This window comes from Choloepus didactylus, chromosome 2 (assembly GCF_015220235.1).
Source record: "Choloepus didactylus isolate mChoDid1 chromosome 2, mChoDid1.pri, whole genome shotgun sequence".
Taxonomy (NCBI): domain Eukaryota; kingdom Metazoa; phylum Chordata; class Mammalia; order Pilosa; family Megalonychidae; genus Choloepus; species Choloepus didactylus.
Genome location: NC_051308.1, coordinates 104,656,922 through 104,683,795, shown reverse-complemented (window position 1 = coordinate 104,683,795; position 26,874 = coordinate 104,656,922). Strand labels below are relative to the sequence as shown.

General features: G+C 52.2%; 1 protein-coding gene and 1 pseudogene across 1 annotated transcript; both read left to right on the top strand.

The window, feature by feature from the left end:
* LOC119512473 overlaps positions 1-695 on the top strand; it is a 47,612-nt pseudogene extending 46,917 nt beyond the window's left edge.
* On the top strand, positions 25-26,732 carry VANGL2 (VANGL planar cell polarity protein 2). Its single transcript, XM_037825575.1, has 8 exons — positions 25-385; positions 14,198-14,458; positions 14,610-14,730; positions 17,259-17,866; positions 18,723-18,859; positions 19,380-19,515; positions 22,071-22,302; positions 23,130-26,732. Exons 2-8 carry the CDS (start codon positions 14,388-14,390, stop codon positions 23,388-23,390), a joined length of 1,566 nt encoding a protein of 521 aa, XP_037681503.1. The 5' UTR covers positions 25-385; positions 14,198-14,387; the 3' UTR covers positions 23,391-26,732.
* Positions 26,733-26,874: the final 142 nt, after the last annotated feature.

Genomic DNA, 26,874 nt, shown 5'->3' with positions numbered 1-26,874 from the left:
GCCGGGAGGCGGCACCCGGGAGCGCGCGCTCCCCCGCCCCCCGCTCCCCCTCAGCTCTCGTCCCCTCCCCCTTCGCCCCCTCCCCCATCTCCGCCGCCGGCTCCCGATTTGATTCCTGATCCCTGATTCCTGGATCCTTGGTCCCGTCATGGGAGCCTGAGCGACCCCCATCCCCCCTGGCCCCCCACCCCCGGGGCCTTCAGGGGGAAGAGGCAGCGGTTTGGGACGGTGCAGGGGTGACCAGGCTGAGGAGCCCCCCTCAACACCCAGACCCCCACCCCTCATCGCCCGCGCGGAGTTCGGAGCGACCCAGAGCGCTGCGGATACAAAGGCGCCGGGCCGAGCCGAGCGCCCGCGGTGCCCACCAGGCAGCTCGCAGCGGCGGGTGAGTGCCGGGCCGCGGGGGCGCGGGTAAAGTTTGCAAAAAAGGAAGAAGAAACAAAAAAGGAGGACAGGCTTGCAAGGGTCCAGGGGGTGCTTGGCCTCAGAGCGAGCGGGATGGCTCACAGACGAGGGGGGGTCGGGGCGACCCCCTTCCGGTTCGTTCCCCCATCCCACTGCGGAGTACCCCCCCCAACTTTGGGGCGGGGAAGGGGCGCGTGGGGAGGGGGCGGAGCCGGGGCCTGGAGAGCCGGGGACTTTCCTGGGCCCGGGACCCGGGCGGGGACCTTAATGGTCTCGGGGGAACCGGTTGAAGCCGGAGACGGGGAGTGTGTGTTGGAGGTGGGGGGAGAGGCGGTGGAAGGACCGGAGTCCGGAGGTATTGGAAGCTGAGGGGTGTTTAGGTGTGCGTACACACCTCAGGGGTATGAGGAAGGACGGGGGCAGGTATGCGCTCACGGTGTAGTGTGGAGTCAGGGGAGGGGGCCGGGGAGAGTCAAGAGGGGCTATGTGTGCTGCCCGAGGATGGGCTGGAGGGCAGGGGACCCGGGCACTGGGTATGGGGGCCGAGGGGAGAGGCACTGGCATCCCTCTCCCCACTCATTTTTACCTATTTGGGGGGCAGTGGGCCCTGCATTAGTGAGTTTTAAGGGATTGGTGGAGGAGCAATGTGCATGATTCTTTGTTTTTTTGTGTGTGCCCGCTTTGACGTGCTAGGTATTCCTGCAGGTGGGCTCCTGGGTTTGGATGTGTAAGTGTTTCTCTGTGCTTGAGTGTGTATGCACCTAGAGAAGGGCAGACCATGATCTGCTCTGTGTTTGGATATGTATTTATGTGTACATTCAGGGGAAGGGGTGTGTATATATGTGTATGTACTGGGAAAGGGGTTTATGGCAAAGAGCTACTGAGTAAGGTGGGTGTGTAAGAGCAGAATGGGGCATGGGTGGATAGGTGCGTGTATGTGCCTGTGAACTGGGAAGGGGTGTGTGTGCATCTGTGTTCTCATGTATGTTACCTACCTGTGCTGATGGATAAACGTCCAGTGTGTGCATGCCTTTTGGATGGTGCCTGCAATTCTGAGTGTGTGTTGGGGTAATTCTTGTCTCTGCAGTTAGGTTTTCCTGGCAGGAAGCCCAAAGAGAGGTTGTCTGGAGGATCTTGAGGATTTTGGGAGGGCTCCGCCTGGATTCAAGGGTAGTGCTCTGCCTGGATTCAAGGGTAATGCCTCAAGTCTCTGACACCCATGGGTGGGAGAGAGTGGGCAGTCTTTTGAGGTTGCCTGTTTTTGGAAATGGGGTTTCTGAAAGAGGGTGTGTGTTGTGGGGAATAGAGAGCAGAGGTTCTGGTTGTAGTCCTAGGTGAATGTGGGGGCCTGAAGGAGTCAGGGAGAAGAATAAGAGGGACTTCAGCCTCTGCCTTCATAGATTGGGTTCTTGTGCTTGGAGAGGCTACATTCTTGGCTTCCCAGCCCAAGTTTCAGCCCCCCTCAGGCCACACACAGTTCTGTTGCAAAGCCCTCTTGGAGTTTGCCTCAGAGCCCTCTAACTCTGTCTGCTTCTAGGATCTGAGAGTTTCTGAGGAGTACTGGGTTTTGGTGCAGGATGGAGGCAGGAGGAAGGAGCATGCCTGGAAGGACTAGACTGGGTGGAGAAAAGCTTGGGTTCCCCATCCATCGGGTTGAGAAGGTGACATGGGGGCCCTGGGGAGGGGCAGTGGGGGGTATTTCTTCAGGAGTCTGTGCAAGTGGGTGGGTGTGGTTTATCACATAGTTTCCCTTCTCCCTGAAGAGAAACATGACTGGGATGGAGTAGTGGGTGTGGGGCAAGGTCTGAGCGTTAGGAATAGGGCTGAGCTTGTGCAAGGGCAGTGTCCATGCGCTGGGAAAGGGGCAGGCACCCAGAGGTGGTACTCTTCATCATGATAGTGCTCCGGGAAGTCAGCAACTATCCCGGAAGTGGATGTATCTCTTCCCATAGAGAAGCTGCAGCTACCCCTTTTCCCTCTCTCCTTTTTTGTCCTTTCTTTTTTGGGGTGAAAGGAAGACAGACCATCTCCTTTAGGACACATGCTTGTTCCTCCATCCCCACTATCTCAGCCATTTTCTTCTTGCTGCCAGAGGTTAGGTCGAGACACTCTGATTTAGGAACCAAGGCTGTGTTGTACTTCCCCACTAAGGGTCTCTGGGCAGTTGGTCCTCAACCTTAGGGCTCCCCACCCTTCCTAAGGCACAGGGATAAAAGTAGTGGAGTAGTGGGGGTTGGAAAATATCCGTACCAGGGATGGGGAGCTGAGTAGAAAAAGACTAGATTTTTTTTTTTTTTAATTGCAGGATCCCCTAAACCTGACACCTGTAGGATGGTTAGGGCTCCCAGGGCTAGCAAGTCACTCGCACCTAAGATGGTGTGCTCTGGTCTTCTGGGATACCTTGTCTGCTCTGTATACACTCACCTCATGCATGATATGTTATACTGGTGGGGAGGAATTACAAGGAGGAGGAATTGTGGTCAGACAATAGGAAGTGCCATTTCTGCAAGTACTTCCAGATTGGGAACTAGTGCCCACTTTGGCCCCTCCTACCCATTGTTTTGCTTCTGCCTCCTGTTTCCTCTCATTCTTCCTGGGCAGGCCCCTGTGGTGTGTGTCCTGCTGCTCCTTCAGATCCTTCTAGGTCCAAGGGGCCACCTTCTCTGACCCTAGAACGGGATACTCTTTTATCTGTTCATCTCAATGCCAAGAAATCCTTCCAGTTAGAGGGGGAGTGAACTTGGCTGACAGAAGCTTTGGAGGGAATAGGGAAGAGATCTGGGACTTCCTTCATCTGTAGTTTTCTCCTTTGCTTATTCCCACAACAATTCCCCAGACTGTGAGGCTGAAGGGGGGAGTTGATTGGAACTAGTACTTAATAACTGTGACCTTGGGCAAGTTATTTGACCTCATTCCTCAGCCTCATCGCTGTCTTAAGGCACCATGCTCCAACCCCCGACTGAGCCCTTCCACAAGGAATCCCAGTTCCCCTGTCCTTCCCTGAGTTTCAGCTTGCTTTCGAATTCTGGCTTTGCCACTTCCTAGCTCTGTGACCTCAGACAAAGCAGACATCTTCTTGAAGCGTCTCCCATAAAATGGTGTTAATAGGCCCTACCTCTTACGTTTATGAGAATTAAATGAAATAATATAGAGAAAGCATGTCGCATAGCGCCTGGCACATAGGAAGCACTCAGTAAATGTTAGTTGTTAGGATTCAAATTCTGATTGATGATTATTGCAAGGGAGAGAGTCCTGGGTAGCGGAGCAGGAGGGTTAGGTTTTGGTTCTGCTTTCCTTTTGGCAGGCCCCGTTCGGTAAGTCACTTCTCCTCTCAAGTGCCTACTATCTGCCAGGCAGTGCATGAAGTCCAGGGGATGGAGGAACGAAGAAGACATGCTTCTTGCTTTCATAGCAGAGAGGTGCCTAAAGACATCGACTCCCTGTAACTGAGTGAGTGTAGGGTAGAGGTGTGTCCAGGAGGCCTCTGGAGCAGAGGAAGAGTGCTTGGCCCCGGGTGGGCTGTCAGGGAAAGGACCTGGAGGAGATGTACCCTTCGTTGCATTTTAAAGGATGAGTTACGTAGGCAAAGAGGGGACTGAGGATGAGATTGAGCAAAAGGGGGCATGGGTGTTTGGTGAACCACCTGCAGCTTGGTATTACTGGATCTTGAATTATGAAGTGGGGATCTGGCTTCAGTCTCCCTGACTATAAAATGAGGTTAATCATCCCTTTCCTTCCTTGGTCTCTGGGATTGCTGGGCGTGGAGTTATTAGGGGAGGGGAGAGGCTAGAATGTTGTTATCCGTTCTCAGGGTCTATGTTGGGGATGGGAATTTTTTTTTTTTTTTCAACTTGTTCTTTCCTCCTTCTTCCTGGGCATCTCCCTCCTGTATGTATCTGCCCTCATCCCTGGGGGTACCTATCTTCCCATTTTTTCTGGGCATCAATTTGCCCTCCCTCTGAATTGACCTGAAATTTCTCCTCTCACCCTCTCCAGGTGAATAACCCTGTTATGAGATTTTGGCAGCACAGGTGAAGGAAGGGTGTGGTAGTAAATCCTACTCACTGACCTGTGGTGTCCCCCCACTCAGGAGCCCTCCCCTTTGGTATCCAGTCTCTTGGTGATCTGCCTGGGGTAGCCCTCTGTTACATTCTTTCTAGTGTGATCTAGTTAGAGCTGAGGTGGGTCAAGGAGAATCTTTTACATCGTTTTCCTCTGCCCTGCTTGGTACCAAGTGAGAGACAGAGGCCCTGTATAATGGCCCTTTAGGAAGGAGGTGCTGCCATGCTTGTCTGATGACCCCAGTGAGGCTGGTAATTATAGATGACAACTGGGAAAGGGTTTGGAAGAAGCAGGCAGAATCAGCAGAGCTGTGGACATCCTGGTAATCAGGGTGGGGCAGTGAGAAGGGAGAATGGGAAGGAACTGAAGATTGGGGTGGGGTGGAGTGGGGTGGGAGGCTTGACTCCCTCTCCCTGCTTCTCCATACACATCTGGGCCTATAGCCTAGAGGGGTGGGAGGTGATGGGGGCCCAGGCTCACTGAAAGTGTGGAAGAAGGGAGGGGAGAAGAGAGGCTGGAACATCCAGGAGCCCCTGGGGAAAGCAGCAGAGAGTGGGAAGAGGCCTTCTGGCTGCTCTCTCAGGCAGAGTCTGGGTATGGTCTAAGTTAGGGAGGGGCTGTCATCTGGGAGCTGGGGTGATCCTATCTTACTCTGGGTGGGGTCTTATTTCTCACAACAAAGCTTTGGGAACAGGAAAGGGAGGAGATTGGCTTTGTACCCCCTAAAGGAGAAAGAAGTGGGAAATGACATTTATTGAACATCTATTATGTGCCAGACTCCATGATATTCTTTATACATTGTTTCATTGAATACTCTTAACCTTCTGAAGTAGGCCCTATTTTGCAGATCAGAAAACTGAGATTTAGAGATGGTAAATGACTCATCTAACATTATGTAGTTTATATGAAGCAGTGCTGGGTTCTATCTGTCTTTATTGCTCTTCCTTTTTCCAAAGTGTTCTCTCTGTCTTTCCTGACTTGCCTTCCAGTCAGATTTGCTCATCCTTTCATCCCCCTGTCCCTGTGAAAAGCAGACATGAGTCCAGATGTTGGCTTGAGGAGCAGAGAAGCCCAGGTGGAGAGTCTCCCCCTGAGGTTGGGGTCATGGAGGAAGCTGGTCTCCCCACTAAGAGGAGCACCTCATTGTCACAAGCTACGGGCCGGACTGCCACCTGGTGCAGAACCTCTCCTGGGCCTGCCTCTTCTTCCCTGGGAGGGTGGGGGGTGGGGGGCACTGTTGGGGATGGGGCTGTGTGAGACAATGACTGTAGGCTGTGCCCATCATTTCCATGGGGTCTTGTCTGTGATTGGGAGGGGCCTGGCCTTCCTTCTCTATACGGTTCTCCAGCAGCCCCCTAACAATGTCCCTCAGACCCCTGCTGTCACCAGAGTTCCTGGCTCCCCCACCCTGACCAGAAGAGTGCGTTTGTGTGTGGGTCTGGGGAGGGGGGCCCTGGCTTTTTAGGGTAAGTGGAGGGTGGAGAGGAACAGGTGCTGAGCCCAAGGCGTGAATGCGGCAACTTAAAAAACAACTGAGTGTGAACAGAAACACTGATTTTGTCACTTGCTTTACTCCAGGAGTGGAGGTGGAAGATGTGCGGAATGATGTGGGGGTGGTGGTGTGGTTAAGGCTCCTCAGGAAAACTTCAGAGGGTGGGTTTGTTGAGACGGTAGGGACTGGACTTGGGCTTTCCATCTGGCTCAGGTTTCCTGGATAAGAGCTGGCTCATTTGCCAGATCTGAGGCCCTGGGCTGTAGGAGGAGGAGGTTTTCAGGATGTGGAGACTTGGACCTGCCACCCGCCCACTCTCCATCACACTGTGCCTCACACTCAGGCCCACCCCAGTGCTTCTCCCATATATATATATATATATATATATATATATATATATATATATATATATATATATGCTGACAACGCCCCCGACCTGGTCCTCCCCCATGGTACAACTCCCCATCCACATGCAAACCTAAGGCTGGCTAACTCCCCCCACCTAGTTAGCTGCCTTATATCTCCTTCAAGTCCATGAAAGGAGCTGGGTGAGCAGGCTTTGAGGGTCTCTTGGGGTCAGGGTCAGTTGGGACCTACCTCGGACAGTAGGCTGTGATGAGAGAGGAATTTTTGTTTTCAATGGGGGTGGGAGTATGGGGTACACAGGAAGTTGCCCTATGGATCAGCACAGCTTGTCCACTTCCTCTTGTCCACCTTCTCCCCAACCCTGAGGACAACTCGAGGTGCTTATTTTCCTTTTTGACTCTTCCACAGCTCACCTGGTAGGCAGGTAGGGGCCAGTCCTCTGCCCCAGCTGAAGGGGGCGGGGCGGGGGCGGGGGTGCTCGGAGCCTGGTGAGTGGAATTCCCATTGGTGGAAATTAAATAGAACATCCAGGCACCTGGAAGTCCTGGTGACCTTCCTGCCACTTAGTGTCCTGTCGACCCTCTTCTGGCCCTCACCTGGGACAGTTATCAGAGGGATTACTCACCCTTTCTCCTGCACCCCTTTCCCATTGTCTCCTGCCAGACGACTGGGAACGGGTCTTGGGGAGGCTAGGGAATGGGGTCCTGTAGCATGTATGTGTGTATGTGTGTGTGTGTGTGTGTGTATGAGTATGTGTACACTTGGCATCTACGTGTGGTGTGTTGAGGGCAGGGACCTTCTGAGAGCTGAGGTGGGGGTGTAGAGGTGCCAGAGAGAAAGCAGAGCAGGTCTCTACAGAACCTGCCTGGCCAGGGTGGTTGGAGCTGGGTGGGGCAGGCAGGAACCATTCCAGGTTTCAGAGGGGGAATGCGAGTGTGGGTGTATGTCTCTGTGTGTGTGTCCAAGTGTGTCTGTGTCTGTGGATTTGGAGGATACCCAGCGTCACCCCTTGGCTTAGACCGAGAGATATTAAGGAAGTAGGTGAAGAGGGGCTTGGCTCTGGCTTCATCAGCTCCTTTTCAGCTGGAATTCTAGCTCAGGTAACCTGGCCAGGTGCCAGGCCAGGGCCCCTCCCCTGCGGTATTCCCCATGCCAGGGTCTGGTGGTGAGAGGCTGCTCTGGAAGCATAGACACCCAGGTGACCCATGTAAGGCCCCTCGCCAGCTACTCAGCTCAGTGGGGAGAGGGATCCTGCCCCCCCTGCCCTGGGGCTATACAGAGGGAGGGTGGTGAGCTCATGTCTGAGGCTGTCCTGGGAGAGAGCCTGGTTAGCAGGGCGGGGGCAGGGGCGGGGGCACTCGGGTGCCAGCTCCCGGGCTCCCTGGCCTGACGCTTTTCTACCCCTCTGTCCACTGAGATCCGGCTATCCTCTCTGGTCTCCCAGATGGCACTGTCACCCAAGGACCTTGGGGCCCTTTTCAGGGTACAGGAATAAGGGTGGGAGCAAACTCCCCAACCCACTTTTGGACTAGGCCGGGAACTGGCCTTTGCCTGCTCTGTGCCTTACTTCTTTTTGTGATGGGGAAACCCAGCATGGGTCCCCTGGGATGGGTGGCTCTTCCAGGGCCAGGGCTGGGTGGGAATGAATGAAGGAGCACCAAGGTCCTCAGTCAGGAGTGTTGGATGGGTGGGTGCAGGAAACCATCCCTTTGGGGATTGGGGGCTCTTCAGTTTGGGGTTCTCATGATTTAGGCTGTCTGGTCTCTGTCCCTTTGTCACTGGTGAGAAGAGGGGGTAGGGCAGGAGTCAACACGTTCTCTCCTATCCTGGTCTTCTTAAACTTAGGGTTGTTTAAAGAACCAGAGTCCTGAAGGAGTCTCATGAGGAACCCGATCTCACTCCAAGAGGAGCACACCTCAAAGTCATAGTGCTAACAAAATTTTCCTAACAATGAGAGGAGGCCAAAAATGGGCTGCCTTGAAGTAGTGAGCCCCCTGTCCTTGGAAGTGTTCAAATAGTAGCCCTGTAACCATGGACTAGTCATCTTCTTTCTCTGGGCCCTAGCATTCTTCATCTGTAAAACTTGGGGTTGTACCTCTAAGGCCTCTTCCAGCTTAGAGCTGGAATGCGCTAAGTGTGTGGGCCAACCCCCCGTTTCCTCATGGAGCGAGAGGGGAAGGGGCAGCTCAGGGAATGACCTGCTCATGGTTGGAGGTTCCGGTAACTCCCTCACCTCCATGGAAGCACGGTTAGGTGCCTACATTGTCACCCCACACCAAATGCCTTCCACCTCCCTACCCATGCCTGGCAGGGCTGCCTGGATGGAGAACATCTATGAAACTAAGAGAGTAACATGGCAAAGGGGAAAAAAACGAAGGGCTGTGCAGTGGGACATCTGTGTCTTCTAATCTCTGTTCTGCCCCATACTAGCCTTTTGACTGTTTCTCTGGACAGACACCTAGCTCTTTGGATATTGACCAGGAGGTTGGACTCCTAGCTTGGTTCGTGTCCCCCCCACCCAACCCTGCCCCATGCCTCAGGAAGGTGGGACACCCACACTCCACAGTGAGTCACACTTGCATCGACATCCTTGGACGTCGGGGAGGGGTAGATAGGAAGTGGCATTTGTATTCTTGTCTGGATGGACATTCTCACTGTCCCCACTTTCCCCAGGTTTGAGGGGTTGTGGTGGGTGAAGATTAGGGAGTCAACAGGCTGGGGTGCCCAAATACACACACCATCCCTGGGTTGTAGTGGGGCAGAGAGCGCAGAGCATATGGGGTAAGACCCAGGCTCTTGTGTAGGAATCAGAGACCTTTAATGGGTGAGGGTCATACCAGGAGGGCTCTGAAGAGGTAAGCATGCCCATTTCCCTGTGTCCAGGCAGAATCACCCTTCCCTAGACCCTTTCTTAGGAAAGACATTTGTTTAAAATGTTGTCCTTTCAGAGATCTGCCCCTGTCAGAGGAGAAATTTGGGTACTTGTCCACAATTCCATCTTCACTCCTCTGACTGGAAGTCCTTTCTAGAATCACACCCAAGTGCATTCTGCTGCACTGTAGGTGAAGTACCTCCAGTTATGACCTTGGTAGGGATGAAGAAAAATGGGCACCCTTCTTTGGGTACATGTTTGGGTTCTGTCCCCTCCCCAGCTTTTCTTCTCCAGCCGAGTCACCCTGGCTTCTACAAAGCTCTCTCCCAGCTCTGCCCTTGTCTCTGCTCTGCCTCATTTCTCCACCGCAGGCCCAAAGGAGCTGGCGCTGGGCTGACCAGGACTACAGCAGTGGGAGAAGGGCGTGATGATCACAGCTGACTGCCATCTGACCACCGGGCCTCAGGACGCACCTCACCTGGGGGTGCCCACCCGTGTGTGTGTGTGTGTGTGTGTGTGTGTGTGTGTGTGTGTGTGTCCGTCCGTCCGTCCAAGGCGTGTGTGTGTGTGTGTGTGTGTGTGTGTGTGTGTGTGTCCGTCCAAGGCCTTGTCCACCTGAGCTGTGTCCCCTGAGGGGGCGGCTGGGGAAGGGTCCCTTCCTGGTTTGCATTTTGGCCACCATCAATCTCCCCTCTCCCATACCCCAGGATCTTGCTGCCTCTGCCCGTTGCCAGGTTCTGAGTGTAGTTTTTCCAGAGCCCTTTGATTGTTTCCTGAAGAAACCTGATCCCAGAGCTCAGACAAAAGCTGGGGCTGCCAGAGAAGAAACCCCATTCTCTCCCCCTCTATCCCCTAACCCTCCCACCCCCACCTCCATAACCTCCCTCGCTTTGGATGCTGGGTATGGGTTCCAGGACCCAGCTGCCATCACCTAGGCAACAGGGGGCTTTGGTTGCCATGGTGATCAATGTGGGAGAAGCTGGGCAGCCAGGACAAAGGCCCCCACATTTCCCCCCAGCCCTTCCCCCCAGTCCCCTTGGGATGTTACTGAGACACAGTCCATTAATTTTATTTCTGAAAGGACTTTGGAGGGGAGAAGGGTCTCCTTTTTGTGACCAGCTCTGTGTTCCCTCCCTCTCTCCTCTCTGGCCTCCTTTTAACCCCAGATAATCCATGGTTGGTTTGACCAGGGGACTGAGTGCATGTTGTGTTTGTGTGTCCTGAGGGGTGGGGGACAAGGTGAAAAGCAATGGGACCCAATCCCTTTTTATAGCCCCCACCACTCCCCGTCCCCAGCCCCTTGCTGCCTGGCACCAAGTCTGGACTTCCCTTCCCGCTCCCCTCTCGTCATCCCTCTGACATTTCCACTTGTTGATCTCATCCAGCGATTGCCTCCCCCCCACGCTCTTCCCTGGGAACGCTGCCCACCCGGGAGACCCTCCAAACCCCTGATTAAATAAACGGAACTTCTGCCCTTTGCTTTGCTCATCTCCCATCCCTCTCCCACAGCCTCCCCAATGCTTGGGTCAGTTCCCTGTGAAGGGACAGCAGACAGGGGTCTCAGAAATTTGATTCTTTTTTTGGCCCCTAGTGTTTCATGCAGGAAGGAAAAGCATATTTTGGTGCTTTCTCAGCATCGTGACTTGGGTTGGAAAGGGTGGGAGAAGCAGGCCAGAGGAGCAGGGTCTATGCTAGGCCTTTACTAAGTAGCTGGGGAGGTGGTAGGGGGCTCTAGGCTGAGCAGCTCAGAACAGAGGGGACTGGCACCCTTGTCTGGTTTGAAATTTATCGGTAGAGGAAACACAGTGGCATCAGCTTCCCTCCTGGGTGTGTTCTGATAGTGTGTGTGTTTGTAAGTGTGTGTTAGTGTGACTTCTTTATTTAGTCATCCAAACAACAGGTTTATTTATACTATCTCTTTCCCCAGTCTCAGAGGAAGTGTCTGGGGATCCTGGTATTAATTGCTTAACTAATTACTGGCTGAGCAGTTTATAAAGCCCTTCTTTCACCCCCATAATCCTTAAAACAACCCTATGAAGTAGGTATCATCATCTTCCCTATTTTACCTCTGAGCTTACCAGGCTACAAGGCACAGAGAAACTAAGTAATTTGTCCATGGTCACACAGCTAGTCAGTGGGAGAGCTAGGTTTTGAGCCCAGATCCTTGGGTGCAAATCCCAGGCTCCTTTTGCTGTTGGCTCTGGTGGACTTGTATACTTGGGTGAGAACGAGGAGGAGGTGATTCTGAGTTCTAGTATCTGTGTCTAGAACTAATCCATGGCAGTTTTTTCCCCTTTATTTCCTCACCCTCACTATGTGACCCACTTGTTCTCTTTGAGCCTCCCTTGTGGAATTCACTTTTTAAAAGAAGGACTAGCAAGAATATGCTGGAAAAAACAGCAAGAGAGATGCAGGTGAGACATCAAACTATATTAAGGAGTGAACCAGGAGAGTGGGTTCTCAGAGAGGAGGTACAGAGAAGAGCCCCCTGTGTAATTTGCTGACAGGGGAATGACAAAGGCTTAGGGTTGAGTTAAGGTATTCTGTCTCTGTCCCCTAAATGTGTTCCTATCACATACTTTTGCCTTGACATGGGGATATTGACAAACATCACTCACCCCATGGATTGCCTCCAGGTAACTGTGTTAGGAGAATAAATAGATGGATTTAGCATTGATTTCATCTCCTTACAGTCGTCATGGTTTCCCTGAGAGTCAGAGAGCCATATTCATTTACTAGGTCAGTATCAGTTACTTGGTCTCTGCCCACGGGAGGGGTGGTGAATGCAAACAAATTTATCGATCTTATTTCTTATTCTTGAGTTGCTGATGATTTAGTTTAGTTGGAGAAAAGTTAACGACTCTACGAATCAAATCCATTTTCGTTTTTAACATTTAGCCTCTCAGCAGCATTTGACCTGGTTGATTATTCCTGCTCCCAAACAGAAACACTCGAAGTTCTTGGCTGCCATGCAGCCACACCCTCTGGGCCGCCTACTCCTCTGGCCTCCCCTTCTCAGCTCCTTGCCTGCTCCTTTGCCTCTGGATATATTTGCTTATTGGAGTTCTCAGGGATCTGTCTTGGGCTTTCTTCTCTTCTTTACATCCTCTGCCTCAGTGATCTTATTCATTCCCATGACGTTGAACCCCGTGGATACCTCCAGTTCAGACTCTCCTCTGCGTCCTGGTTTGTGCACACAGCTGCCTGCTCATTGACCACCTGCCTCACAGCCATGAGCTTAGCATGTTGAAAACTGAACTCCTCGTCTTCCTCCTCAAACTGGCTTCCTCCCCAGTCTCCCCTACCTTATTCGTGGCACTACCATCTACCCCCTTGCTCGGGCCAGGGCTGCTTGACACTTCCACGTCCCTCAACCAATCCTTAGGTTCTGTGATTCTACCACAAACATATGTCTCAAACATATCTCTTTCTCACCACCTCCATGACTCCACCCTGATCCAAGCCTGGAATACTTCATTCGCCTCCTTACTGAGCTCCCTGTTTCTACTTTTCCCTCCTTCCCATCTGTATCTGCATAGCTAGAATGGCTTCCCATTGCCCTTAGAATAAAACCCAAGCTCTTCATCTGGCCCACAGGGTCTTGCAGTAACTAGGCCCTTGGCTGCTTCTTCTGCTTCAGCTTCTACCACCTTCCCTCTCCCTCAGCTCTAGCCACAATGACCTTTTTCTGTTCCTGAATACATCTTTCCTGCCTTAGGCCTGTACATGTGGATGTGGTTCCCTTCACTTTTTGCCTGGTGAACTCCTGCTCTTCCTTCAGGTCTCTGCTTAGGTGTCATTTTCTCAGAGAGACCTTCCAGAACTTCTCAGTTCAAAGCAGCCCCTGCTCCCATAGTTCTCACTCATTTTGTCCTGCTCTTTTCCTTCCTGTCTCTCCTGCAAGGAGTCATATACGCTTACCTATTTACTTGTTTAATGTGCATCGTCTTGGCTAGACTGTAAATGCAGGTATGATTCACCACCAAAGCCTAGAAAAGAGCCTGGCTCATGGAAGTGCTTCTAAAGAGTTGTTGAATCAATGAACGAAGGTAGGAAATAAGTGCTCAGTGCATGGTGAGGACTTGGTGGCGTCAGGTTCAGAGGGGGAAGATAGCATTGGGTGCTCGAGACAGATGGGGAGCTTCTATCGGGATAGGGCCTGACTGAAGAATGATCAGGAGAAGTGGGGTTGGGGAAAGAGGGAGGAGGAGAATTCTCCTTCTCTGCAGAATTAGAAAGTAAGAGTGTGGAAGAAAGATGTTGCCCGTCAGTCCATCAGTAGCCACAGGAACTCATGGCCTCTTTCAGGACATTAGGCTTTTGGGGACTGATTTCTATTTGCCTTTAACTCCCACTCCCACCACATTATCAGTAGTCTCCATCCCTCATCCCTAACCCCCTAGAACATGTGCAGATGCACACACAGACCCACATGTGCACACACACATACTAAGCCTCAAGGAGAGCAGCCAGCCTGACCTCGCCAGTAGCTGTGGGTGTGTTTGACACAGAAGCTGAGGAGATGATGCCAAGAGAAGCAGCCACAGGCAGCTCCCTGTGGCACACTCAGAAAGTGTGAGGGAGGGCAGAGAGGGGAGGGAGAGGCCTGGGGACAGTCTCTGGACAGAAGCCAGTTGCTTTCTTTCTCTAAAGTCTCCGTTGGTTCAGTCTGTGGGCCTGGCCAGAACTTGCCCTGTAAGCCTCAGTTCTCCTGGCTGAGAATAGGAAAGCACTGCCCTAGCTCTCCTCTGCAGAGGGTCCAGGGTTGGGTGATTCTGGGTGGGTCTTCCTGAACCCTTGGCAGAGTCTGGAGATGATCTTTCTGAGAGGCAGAGCAAGAGGAACTGGACCCATTTATTGGAGCAGGAACCTGAGTGAAACATTCTCGGGCCCTGGCTAGGCTCAATCTGAGCTTCCTGTGGCTGCTGTTTGGAGATTGTCTTCCTCTCTGCTCCACAGGGAGCTCTAGCTACCTCTAACCAGCTGCTTCCTCTCATCAGGAGCGTCGCTTGATTTTCTCTGAGACAAGCCCACCCGTCCAGCAAGATAGAGTCCCTCAGGGTGACGGTTGACTTCCTGAAGGTGCCTCTTGGCCTGAAGAAGCCGGTGCTGAAGGAGGTGGCTGTGGGGCCCCGCAAGAGGCCCCAGCCTGCGGCCCTGGAGCGCTACAAGGCGCGGCGTTCAGACGCCATGGACACCGAGTCCCAGTACTCGGGCTATTCCTACAAGTCAGGCCACTCCCGCAGCTCCCGCAAGCACAGGTGGGCACATGTGTGGGGCTGATACAGGTGGTGAAGGGAGGGCTGGGGGGCCACTGAGAGGTGGGTGTGTGCAAGGGTGGTGGGGTGGGGTTGAGAAGACCCCGCTCCTCCCCCTGACTCTCTGTGCCTATTCCCTTTGCCTTCCGCTCAGGGACCGCCGGGACCGACACCGCTCTAAGAGCCGAGATGGGAGCCGTGGAGACAAGTCGGTGACAATCCAAGCTCCCGGGGAGCCCCTGCTGGACAATGAGTCCACGCGAGGGGATGAGCGGGTGAGCATTTGGGGGCTGAAGTGGTCCAGACCAGGAATGTCTGGACTGGTCCTTGGAGGATAGGGGAAGAGCCTGGAAGCCTGGTCTCTTAGGACAGAGGCCAGATCAGGGAGGCTGTATTGTGTCATTCTTCCCTTGCTTAGCATCTCAAGCTAAGCCTCTTCCTTCCTTATATCTGGAGAGATGGGGCTAACTTGGGAAGTATAATGGGAATTGGCTGGTTCCTCCGGAGCCGATGCCAGCTAGTTAGGTCAGCTGGGAATCTGGGGGAGGAGGGTGGTGGGTGGGGTCTGGGAGTGGGGTTTGGGCAGCCAGGGAGTTTTCCTTGAGCCTTAAGGAGTGGAGACTCAGGTGCCCTCTGGTCTGAACCTGTAGAATAACACCACCTAGGTCTCAGGGAAAGGTGTGGGAGGAATAGATGGAGAAAGGGGGAGGGAGAAGAAGTGCGGCTTAGAGAACGGAGGGGAAACCTGGGATGGGCTGAGCAGGTTGTTTCTGTTCTAACCTCTGTGGCCCACTGTGCTTGCCTGGTAGGGAGGACAGTAAGCAGAACAGTCCTGGAATACGGCAGGGGAAGGCTTTAAGATGATACTGAAGTTGCTCGTGTCTCCTTCCACCTGTTCTTTCTTCTTGGGAGCATCTTAAACTGCAGGAGACTCCCAGCTCCCTTTTACTCAGAACAAATCTCTGTGACTGACATTGGGAGTTCCCCGGTATGGGAGTAGATCCATAGGGGAGGGAAATGTCTTTCCCTCTTTCTCAATCCCTTCATCTCCCTGGTTCCTGGCCTCCTGAATTCTAAAAGTGACGATGAAACATGATCAACCCCCCCTGTTGTTGGGAAGAGGTCCCAAACCCTTGATCCTTGGAGAGCATATGCAGCATGTCTGGGGGAAGTAGGGTGAGGAGTGGGCCCAGTTCCCTGAGCTGAAAGTGGCCATGTCATCCAGTTTTTATCTTCAGATCAGACTCTTTTCTCCCAGCCTGGGCCTGACAGTACTCTCTGTGGGGGAGGAGATTAGGGAGATCCTCCCTAATCACTGACCCTGCTTGCCTGTTTCCTACACTCCCCATGCCCAGTATCTCAGTCCTGAAGCTGAAGTCTCCTGGGTGGCAGGATATGACTCCATATGCCCAGGCTAGACAGGAGGGAGAGTATGGGCACCGGAGGCCCCTGGTGGTCTTAGGACAGCTCTGTGGGATGGTCCTCCAGCCACTGCAGGGAAACAGCTCAAGTGGACCATATCCAGAGGGGCATCTGGGGATTTCAGCCTGCCCCACCCTCTTGCCTCTGTGCTGTGGGCATTCAAATGGTCCAAGCAGAGCCGGCTGGGCAGATTAGAGACCCGATGACCCTAAGACTGCACCTGTCCCTCCCACACCCTGCACTAATCGTTCACCTTCCTCCCTCTCTTTTCTCTGGTGTTCTCTTCTCTCCCCATTGCTGCTTTTGTCAGGTTACTTCCTTAATCAGCAGCCTTGAGTGACTCTCTAATGCCTGGAGAATAGATGCACTTTGCTTAGCCTGGCATTGCAGCATGGCTTGTGCAAGCTCGACCTGGCTGCTGCCCCCCTTGCCTGCCTGGCTGCACCTTGCTGTGCTCCTGTGCATGGATCAGCTGCTGACAGTCCTCTGAGTGCCTAAGCCCATGCCCTCCCTGCCCCTGAATGCTTCTCTCTAGCTCCTGCTGAAATCATGGAATGCTGTAACACTGCAAGGACGCGGGACTGTACTTCTAGAATTTTAATGTTTGAGCCACTCATGGGGATCTTGTTAAAATGCACATTCTGACTCAGTAAAATGTGGGGTTGAACCTGAGATTCTGTGTTTCTAACATGCTCCTAGGTGATGCCCACACTGTTGGTCTGCCGATGGCCTTTTGAGTCACTAGCCCTTAGAGATCATTTAGTCCAATGATTGTCAATCTTGGGTGAACAGTAGAATCATTTGGGAAGCTTTTTTGTTTAATTAAAAAAAAAAAAAAGGTTGATACATACCCAGATTCCACCCCTGGGGTGTGAACCAGACATCAATATTTCTTTCCAAGCTCCCTGGGGGATTCTGATGCGTGTAGCAGGGCTGGGAACCACTAATTCAGCCCAACATATTCATGTCACATCACAGCTGCAGCAGTTTCGCCGATCCTTCCCCCAAGGGTCAGCTCAGATCCCACCATTCCCTGGAATCCTGCCCGCTTTGCCTGGCAAGACTGAACTGAGCAGCTCCCTCGGCATTTATCTTATGCCCTCGGCTCTGAGGGTCCTCCCTGCGTTCTCTCTCAGTGATCAGTGTAAAAGCTTTCCAAGGTCCCAAGCCTCACCTTCCACCACCTGCAGGGGCCAGGCTCAGACACACATGGAGCTCAGTAAAAACTTTGGTGGTTGCATATTTGTTGATTACCCTCTCTTCTTTCTGCTTTCTCCTTTCCCATGCCTTTCTGTCTCCGCTCCTCCTTTCTCCTATTTCCCCTCCTCTTCCTCGCCTTTCGGTCCCTTCCCCTTCTTTGTTGTGGCCCCCTGGCCTATAGGATGACAACTGGGGGGAAACGACCACGGTAGTCACGGGCACGTCAGAGCACAGCATCTCCCATGATGACCTCACGCGCATCGCCAAGGACATGGAGGACAGTGTCCCGCTGGACTGCTCCCGACACCTTGGTGTGGCGGCAGGGGCCACTCTGGCCCTGCTCTCCTTCCTCACACCACTGGCTTTCCTGCTGCTGCCCCCGCTGCTGTGGCGGGAGGAGCTGGAGCCGTGCGGGACGGCCTGTGAGGGCCTCTTCATCTCCGTGGCCTTCAAGCTGCTCATCTTGCTGCTGGGCAGCTGGGCTTTGTTCTTCCGCCGACCCAAGGCCTCGCTGCCCCGCGTCTTTGTGCTGCGCGCCCTGCTCATGGTGCTCGTCTTCCTGCTTGTCGTCTCCTACTGGCTCTTCTACGGTGTGCGCATCCTGGACGCCCGGGAGCGCAGCTACCAGGGCGTGGTGCAGTTTGCTGTGTCGCTGGTGGATGCCCTGCTCTTTGTGCACTACCTGGCCGTGGTCCTGCTGGAGCTGCGCCAGCTCCAGCCTCAGTTCACGCTCAAGGTCGTGCGCTCCACTGATGGGGCCAGCCGCTTCTACAATGTTGGCCATCTCAGGTAGGGGTGTGGGGGAGCAAGGAGGGGGCAGAATGGAGCTGGAAAAGGCTTACTGCAGGAAATGGGCATGGGGGAGGCGGAGGGGACTGTTAGGGCAAAAGGCTGATGGTGGGCCTGGAGGTGATGGGATGGGGGGCTGTGCAGGAAGGAGTTAAGTACTTTGCACATAATAGGTCCTCACCAATATTTGCTGCTGGGTGGGAGGGTCATGTGCAGGGACTTGGGGCAAGATGAGATGGAGTTCTAAGTTGAAAGTGAACAGATGGATGGGCAATTAGAGATTGGAGATCTTAGCGAGGATTGGACCAAATTGGGGAGAAAGGTGGGGGTATGAACAGGTGCTTTTTGGAATCTCTTTGCTAGCCCTTTTTTGGAGTCACAGCATCTTGTGAGCCCTTAGAGAGTGATCAGTGGAATGAGCTGGCCAGATGAGGAGTAGAGGGCCACGTGAGCTCCCAGAGGAGAAATGGGGAGTTCTTCAGCTCCTCATAAACTTGTGGGCTCAACAGCCCCCAGGGTTGCCCCCTCCCCACCCAGGGCATACAGTGTATTGGTAGCATCTCTTGGGTCCTGTAGAGAATCTTGGGGAGACCCTTGGCTGGAGACCCAGGCCCAATGCCCGTTCTTCCCTGGGCTTCAGTACGGCAGGGAAGGACTAGCAGGCCCAGCCCTGGGAAAGGCTCCAGTTGGGAGCCTGGTAAGTAGAATGACCTCAGGCCCTGAGCCAGGCCTCTTGGAAGCACCTTGTTTCCTTCCCGTGTCCTTTCCTGCCCTGCCAACCTGCCCTGATGTGTCCCTTCCCTTGCACCCTTTGTCTGTCCCTTCTCCCTCCCTCTCCTGCCGTCTCCCCCCACAGCATCCAGCGCGTGGCAGTGTGGATCCTGGAGAAGTATTACCATGACTTCCCTGTCTACAACCCTGCCCTTCTCAACCTGCCCAAGTCCGTCCTGGCCAAGAAAGTGTCTGGCTTCAAGGTGTACTCCCTCGGAGAGGGTGAGCGGCCCTGCTCCTCCACCCCTCCTGGGCTCTTCCCAAACAGGACTCCAAGCTCTCACCTCTTGGTTTCTCTCTCACCTCTCTTCCCTTGCTTTCTCCTTCCCCAGCCCGTGTCCCGCCTTCTGTTCTGTCATTTCCCTTGACTCCAGGTGGCTGGTCTTAGGTGCTGATTCCACTCACTGTCCCTTTATGCTATGGTGTGTCTCCCCAATCCAGCTTCTCTGTGTCTGCTCACCTGCCCTGGTCCTGAGCCCTTTGACTGTCTGAGCTCCAGTACCTCCGGAACTGGGGAGGAACATGTGCAGGACTCCTGTCCTTCCAGCGCCTTCCTCACTGCTTTCCCATGGGCCTCTCCCAGAGGTGGCCAGGAGGGTTGGGAATGGGAAGCATGGCTGGGTGGTGGGAATAGCTTCCTCTGGGCTGGCAGGTGACAGGTTGTTGTCTCTGGAGCTATTGGAGTGGGAGGAGTAGCCATGCTCCAGTGTGACCATCCTCTCTCTATCCTGCTCCTGTACAGAAAACAGCACCAATAACTCCACGGGCCAGTCCCGGGCTGTGATTGCAGCGGCAGCCCGGAGGCGGGACAACAGCCACAACGAGTACTACTATGAGGAGGCTGAGCACGAACGGAGGGTGCGCAAGCGAAGGGCCAGGTGGGTCCCCGCGGGAGAAGGGGAGCCGGAGGGGGTGCCTGGGGGTGAGTTGTTGTGTGTGAAGAGGCTGAGGACAGGAGGGAGCTTTTGTAACTGCTGAAAATCTAAGAGCCATGACTCTATGGGTAGGTATGTGTATTAGTTTTGTTTTGCTACTGTAACTAATTACCACAAATGCAGCAGCTGAAAAACAACACATATTTACTGTCTCACAGTTCTGTGGGTCAGGAGACCAGGTCCAGGTTAGCTGGATCTGCTGCTCGTGTCTCACAGACTGAGGTCAAGACTATTCTCGTCTGAGGCTGGGGCTCTCGTCTGAGCTCACTGGTTGTTGGTGGAATTCAACAATCAGTTGAATATATTCCTTGGCACATAGCCCCGTGGGCAGTTCACAGCCTGGTAGTTCACTTAGTCCTCAGGGCCAGCAGGAACACGTCTCCCTGATTTCTTCTGCCACTGGCTGGAGAAAACTCTGCTTTTAAAGGGCTCATGTGATTACATCAGGCCCACCAGGGATAATCTGTCCCCTAAGGTCATCTGACTTGGGACTTTAATTTACATTTGCAGAGTGTACCTTGATTCTTGAATTGTCAGGGGATGAGGATCTTGTGGTGTGGAGGTGGGCATCTTTAGAATTCTTCCTATCACAGTGGGGTAGGGACCAAGGAAAGAGATACGAGCCTCACCTGCAACAGCAGGGACTACAGCTAGACTACGCTTCCTACCCGAAGATCTTGAAGTCTGGCTCAGCAGATAGAGCCTTTTTTACCTGCAAAAAAAGATATGAGGTTCTAGTACCTATATCTTGATAAATTCTTAAATGCTGTCCTCACTCCTCCCTTCTCCCTGTTCATGTTTTTAAGTGAACTTAAGTCAGGTCTGAAGAATCTTTCTTAGTGCCTTTTCTTTCCAGGTCCTGCAGGGTCTATCAGGATTTTCACTGGGGAGGAGCAGAGTGCTTCTTTCCCCTTCCCACTCATGGACTTGACCATCCACCCTACTCCCTGTTCCTCCTCCCACATGATCTCCAAGCTTCAAGGGAGGGAAGATAGCTCTTACCCTGTTCTTACAGGACGCTGGTGTCACAGAGTAGGACAGAGATCAGCAACCCCATGTCTATGACAGGCCAGTCTATCTCCAGTGGTCTCAGAAATGGCCCTTTGGGAAGGGAACCAGTGGTGCCGTCCCCCGCCCCCTTCACCTCCTGTCTCCTGTGCTGCACGTTCCTTCCCCCGTTACCTTGGTTGTAATCAGAAGAAATATTTTTCCCTTGGTTTACCTGGGACAAAGGGAACTTTACTGAGAAACTCAGGGGAAGCAAAAGAATAAAAAGCAGAACTATGTCCATGCATGCAGATCCACACATTTACTTAGCCCAGAATTCCATACTAAGCTAATTGAAGTTCCCAGGTTCCTGGGTTTCTGCGTTCCTGGACTTAAAGACCTCACTTCCTTTCCTTTTCCTGTCACCTCAAGTGTCTCCTACTGTTAGGTCAGGTGGGGTTTATTTTATTTTTTTGGACCTCCAGTGCACAGAACTGGGTTAATCGAACTTCACGGTTCTTAACACATTGTCCTCACAGGGCTCCTCTCCATTTTTTATTTTGGCTTTTGCTTTTTTTCCCTAATCCCCACTCTCATTTCACCTCCACATTTTAGATACTTACTTCTGAGCATCTGATTTCCCTAAAACATGTATGCATCCTTGTAAAAGTTAGGGTTGGTTAGTGTGTCTATGTTTTTAATGGAAATTTACTTTTTTCCTGTTTTCCCCCTTGTTGTATATACATCTGGTTTGCTATACTCCTGACATTCTCACCGATATTTGGATTATAGTCACCTTTCTAATTTTTGTCCATGTTGATAGATAAGTAATATCTTATTAGTGTTTTAATTTGTACTTCTCCAGTTACTAAAGATGGAATACTTCATGTATTAGCCATTCAGGCTTCTTGCGAGTTGTCTGCTCACCTCTTTTGCCCATTTGTTTATAGGGTCTTGTCTTTTTTTCTTTGATTTGAAGCAAATCCTTTGTATATTCTAGACATCAGTCTTTGTTGGTTTTAGATGCTACATATACTTTTCTTCCATCAGATGTCAGTTAATGTTGCCTGTGCTATCGTGTATAGAGTAGAAATGTGTCATTTTGATGTACTCCTATCTATTGGTTTTTCACCTTTTGAAGTCTTATTTAAGAAGGCTTTTCCCAGGTCTGATGGAATGCTTGGTCTTTCCCGTAGTCTGGTTCTGGTTGTCTCTCTGGGTTTGGGTATGTCCTCTTTGAGTCCTTGGTTGGGTTCCCTCAGCTCTACAGCTGATTACCATCCCTGGGGGGATAGAACCTCCTTCCCTCACCACCATGCGTGTGCACGCACGGGCACGCACGCATGCGCACACACACACACACAGCCCCCAGGAGTCCAGCCCTCCTTCCAGGTGGACTTGTGTTACTTTGGGGAGAGCACAAAGGCCTGATCTTGCTGAGGCCATTGGAGGGCTGGGGCTGGGAGGCAGATGAGAGGTGGGTATCTGGTCCAGACCCCTCCTGTCCCCAGGCTTGTGGTGGCAGTGGAGGAGGCCTTCACGCACATTAAGCGGCTGCAGGAAGAGGAGCAGAAGAACCCCAGGGAGGTGATGGACCCCCGGGAGGCAGCCCAGGCCATCTTCGCATCCATGGCCCGTGCCATGCAGAAGTACCTTCGGACCACCAAGCAGCAGCCTTACCACACCATGGAGAGCATCTTGCAGCACCTTGAATTCTGCATCACGCATGACATGACGCCCAAGGTAGGTCAGCTTTGCTCCCAGCATCCTCTCTCTTTCCCTATCTTCTGGCACCCTTCTTTTCTACCTTTGTTTTCCCTTATTCTCTCATGTCTTTCCTCATCCTCCATCTTTATCTCTCTTCTTCACCTCCTTATAGTTTCTTCTTTCTGCATGGGGTGAAATTCTTAGGTGGATAAGGAAGGGGGAGGGGCTTCAGGACTATTGTGGGGATGGCTGAGACCCCTCCCTATCCTCCCCATCTCTATATGGGCCCTGGAATTTCCATGTTCCTTATCCAGACCCAGAGTCCCACCTTTACCCCCTTCACTGCCACCAGATGATCTTTGCTCTGTGCTCATTTTAAGCCATTGCCCACCCCATAACTTACTGCTATTTGCTGAGTTGCTTCTCCTGAGTCATCCTTGGTGAGCAGGTGACTAAAAATGTTGCACTTTGCAACAACTCTGGCTCCCTTCTGGTGCCATCCACCTTGGCACTAACCATACCAGCTCTATGGAGAGGAAAGAAGAATTAAGGAGGGCTTGCCGAGGTTATGGTGTGATGACTGTAGGGAGAAGGGCATGGGAGACCCAAGTTCTAGTGCTGACCCTGCTGAGCCACACATCATCTCCGTGGGTCCCAGCATCCTCATTCATAAAACAAGGGTATGAAGCAGACATCTCAGGCGCCTTCCTGCTCTGACATTCTAACATTCTAATTCATGTACATAGAATGATTTGGTGGTGGTGGTGGTGAATCTTGGTTGTCTTTAGAAGCTGTGCTGCAGAGATGGAGGAGAGTGAGATGGATGGAAAGATTCCTAGGCAGCCCATTCTCCCTTCCCTCAGGCCTTCCTGGAGCGGTACCTGGTGGCTGGACCCACCATCCAGTACCACAAAGAGCGCTGGCTGGCCAAACAGTGGACACTGGTAAGCGAGGAGCCAGTGACCAACGGGCTCAAGGATGGCATCGTCTTCCTCTTAAAACGCCAGGACTTCAGCCTGGTGGTCAGCACCAAGAAAGTCCCATTCTTCAAACTCTCTGAGGAATTTGTGGATCCCAAGTCGCACAAGTTTGTCATGAGGCTGCAGTCTGAGACCTCGGTGTGACTGTGCAACAGTTGGGGGAGTGGGAGACTCTGGGGGCTCCTGATGGTGGTGGTGGGGGGCCTGGTTCTCAGGCCAACCAGATTTCCTGCCACCTCTCTTCCCCTTGCTCTTGTTTTTTTTACTTGAATTAACTTACCCCTCACCCCATCTTCTCCCTTCTTCCTTATTTCTACCCCTTGTGAACCTGGAGAGACCGTCCTGCTGTCAACAGTACCTGGGAAGACCCTGCCTCTTTTGTTTTTCCTTCACTTTTGTATTACTCCAGGCCTGCAGGAATCAGTGCCTCTCTCCTTCCCCGTTCCCTAAACTTTCCTGGATGATAGTCTCTTCTTAAAGGACGCAGGGTCCTCCTGACTATACCGTCTCTCACCTGAAACCCTACTCACAACCCAGGTTCTTGTAGTGGCTCTCTCCAGGAGCCCCTGACAGGGTCTCTGGGGTGGGGGACAGGGACATGACACCAGGAATCATGCTGCCAAATTCCTCCAGGGCAACAGCTGCTCCCACATCCCACATGCCCTGCCCATAACAAACCCTGAGTTTTGGGGGCAAGGATACTCCTGGGTCCTCCTACAATAACCCCAAAGTTAGGAATCTTCCTGTCAAGATTATTTGCTTCTAGCTGCTAGCACCTTCGTCTCTCATCCACACACATTTAGAGCAAGGGAAGATCCTACCCTTTACCCACTTTCCTTTTCTTTTCTGATTTGTATGGTCATGGGTAACCACAGGCAGATCTGAAGTGTAAACCCTCTGTGGCCACTGTTCCTGGTTCCTGGAGGTAGGTACCTTTTCCCAGTGAATCTTTCCAAGGCAGTACCTGAGGGCACAGGCAGGATGGATCCCTGGGGCCTTGGAGAGGCTTGTGAAGGCCACTCACCGCTGCCCTCTGAACCTCCCCTCCCCTTCATTCCTGCCTTGGTGGGGCAGGTTTTGGTTTCTTCCTTCCTGGTGAAGGATGGCGTGTGGACTCCTGTGCAGATCTCATGGCCTGAAGACCCCGACCCAGCCCTCGTGGACTTACACAAGCATTTTTCTTTCCTTCACCCACCAACCACCCCCAGTCCCGCTGTCTCTTCTCTCATCTGGGGACCTGTTGCCTCATCTCTCTTTATGGGAGGAGCCAGCAGCTCCTCCTCATCCCCTGCCTTAAGTCCAGTTCTTTGCCTCAGGGGTTTCTTTTCCTTGGCCTTCCAGGGTCCCCTCCTCTTCTCTCCCTGCCTGGTTCTCTGGGCTCTGGGCTCCCTTTGTATTACTGTGAGGGACCAGGATTGCTGCCTTTTATGGGCACCTAGCCCCTCACCCCATTTAGCTTCCATAGTCTTTGTACCAAATCCAGAGTCTCAATAGTTTAGTTCTCATTTTGAGCAAAATTCACTGGCCCTCTAATATATATTTCAGTGTAATTTGAGCCCAGTCACCTTAAAATTACATAGTTTTAGCCAAGAGGTATAGAAATAGGAAACACCCATATACATCCAGCCAGGATCACTTGCAGGACCTTGGCTGGGATAGAGCATGGACCTGGGCCAGTCCTCTAAGCAGCTTACAGTGCCCCTCTGTAGGCCCTTGTTTCCCCTGGAAAACTCATTGGTACTTGCCTTTTGGAGGGGACCCTGGGATAGGACCCCCACTGATCTATCATCAGGGAGATGTCCTCTCTCACTCTCTGTGGCAGTGCTCCCTGGTCAGGTTTCTCCTGCTGCCCTTTTGGACCAGGCCTATCTGTTCATCCACCATTTACTAGAGAAGGGCTCTGCAGCCAATGCTTACCTTGTCCCCATGGGGGGTGGGTTGCAGGGCTGACTTAAGCAGGGTGTTGGGGTCAGCTTTGGGCTGGGGCTGTTGGGTCTTTGGATGGGCCTGTGTGAAATATGTTCTGTCCGGGAGGTCCTGGGAAGGTATCTTTTCTTCTCTTCAAAAACCTGGTTTCAGAGGAGTCAATTCTGGGTCACATTTATAAATACCTCACTGTCCTGGAAAAGGGGGCCTGGATGGTGATTGGAGTCACTGCCTTTGTGGGGCAGGAGTGGGGAGTGGATTGGGGTAGAGAGAGGGAAAGTCTGTGGGATCTTAGTTGCTGCCCTAGCATAGGGGTGGGGGAGTGTTTATTTTGGAGAACCTGTCATGTTTTTTATCACTGTGACTTTTTCATTCTTTTTTTCTGAAAAAAAGAAAGAAAGAAAGAAAGAAAATCCACCCCCCCCCACCCCAACTATCTTTCTAAGCACTAAGGGCTGTGACTGAGAATGGTAGCGTTTTCGTCCTTTGCGTCAGAACTGTGGTATCTTTGTTTTCTTTTATTATTATTATTATAATTATTATTTTTAAGATGTCAGAGTGAATGGCTGAGTGTATGGATGTGTGTTTGTCTTCTGCTTCTCTTATATGGGAAGTTGGCTTCATGCTGTGAACCACTGTGGGGTATGCAGCTGACTCAGTCTCATGGGCAGTGTCCCACACTACGCCTGTCTCACCACTCGCTGGATTGTCCCATTCTTCCACCTGAGCATCCACTGGGGGCTGCTCCCTCCTATTGCAAACCTCCCCTCCTCACCCCAACTCATATTACCATAGGGAATGCTGAGGCTGGGCCTCTCCAGTGCTCTTTTCTCTACCTGGACTCCTGGCTCATCCCACATGCCTGTTTAGGAGTTTCTTTCCATCACCGTGTGACACTTGCCCGCCTTCCCTCCACACCGTGCCTCAGTCCTTCACCTACCTCGCCACTCCAACACTGTCTCCAATGGTCCCTTCTCCTAAACTAGTCTTTGTGCTCTCTCTATTTATTTCTCTCCATAATCTCTCATTTCTTCTTCAAGTCCCCTTCATTTCAGCCCTTAATTTTTCCCTCCCCACCCCCCACCATTCCTGTTGCAAACCCTGATACAGTATCTGTGATGAGACATCAGGATCCTGGAATCTGCTCATTGGAAACATCTCTTTCCTGGGGTTTGTGCTTCTCTCCTCTTTCCTCTGCCCTCTTCATGGGGCAGTGTCTGCTGAGGGATTTGGTCCTGGTGTGTGATTGTTGTGATTTGTTCTGTGTGTGAAAGGAAGGGGTTTCTTGAGTCCCTTCCAAGTGAGATTGTAAATGTAGAATTTTCCACCATTGGATCTAGATTTTTTTTTTTCTTTTTTGGGTTACAGAGCTGAGATCTTGTGCATGCATGTAGAAAATTGTAAAATGTAAATTCTTGTTTTTTTCTTTTTTAATATATAAAAAGCTTGTTTTTACAGTTTGCAGTGGAGCTAAACATTATGGCAAATTTAGGGATTTTTTTTTCTTAAACATAGGAACTAAAACTGTATAAATTTTTTTATATAAAATAAAGACATTTGACTTTTGTGGGGGCATTCTGTTGTTTTTCTTTTTTTACAGGAGTGGGAGCAAAGGAGGGGCAAGGAAGAGTGAATATATGCTCCTTTTTCAGGGAGCCGGCTGGGCCAGGAGGGGGCAGTGTAAGCTTGTCCTCACTTCATC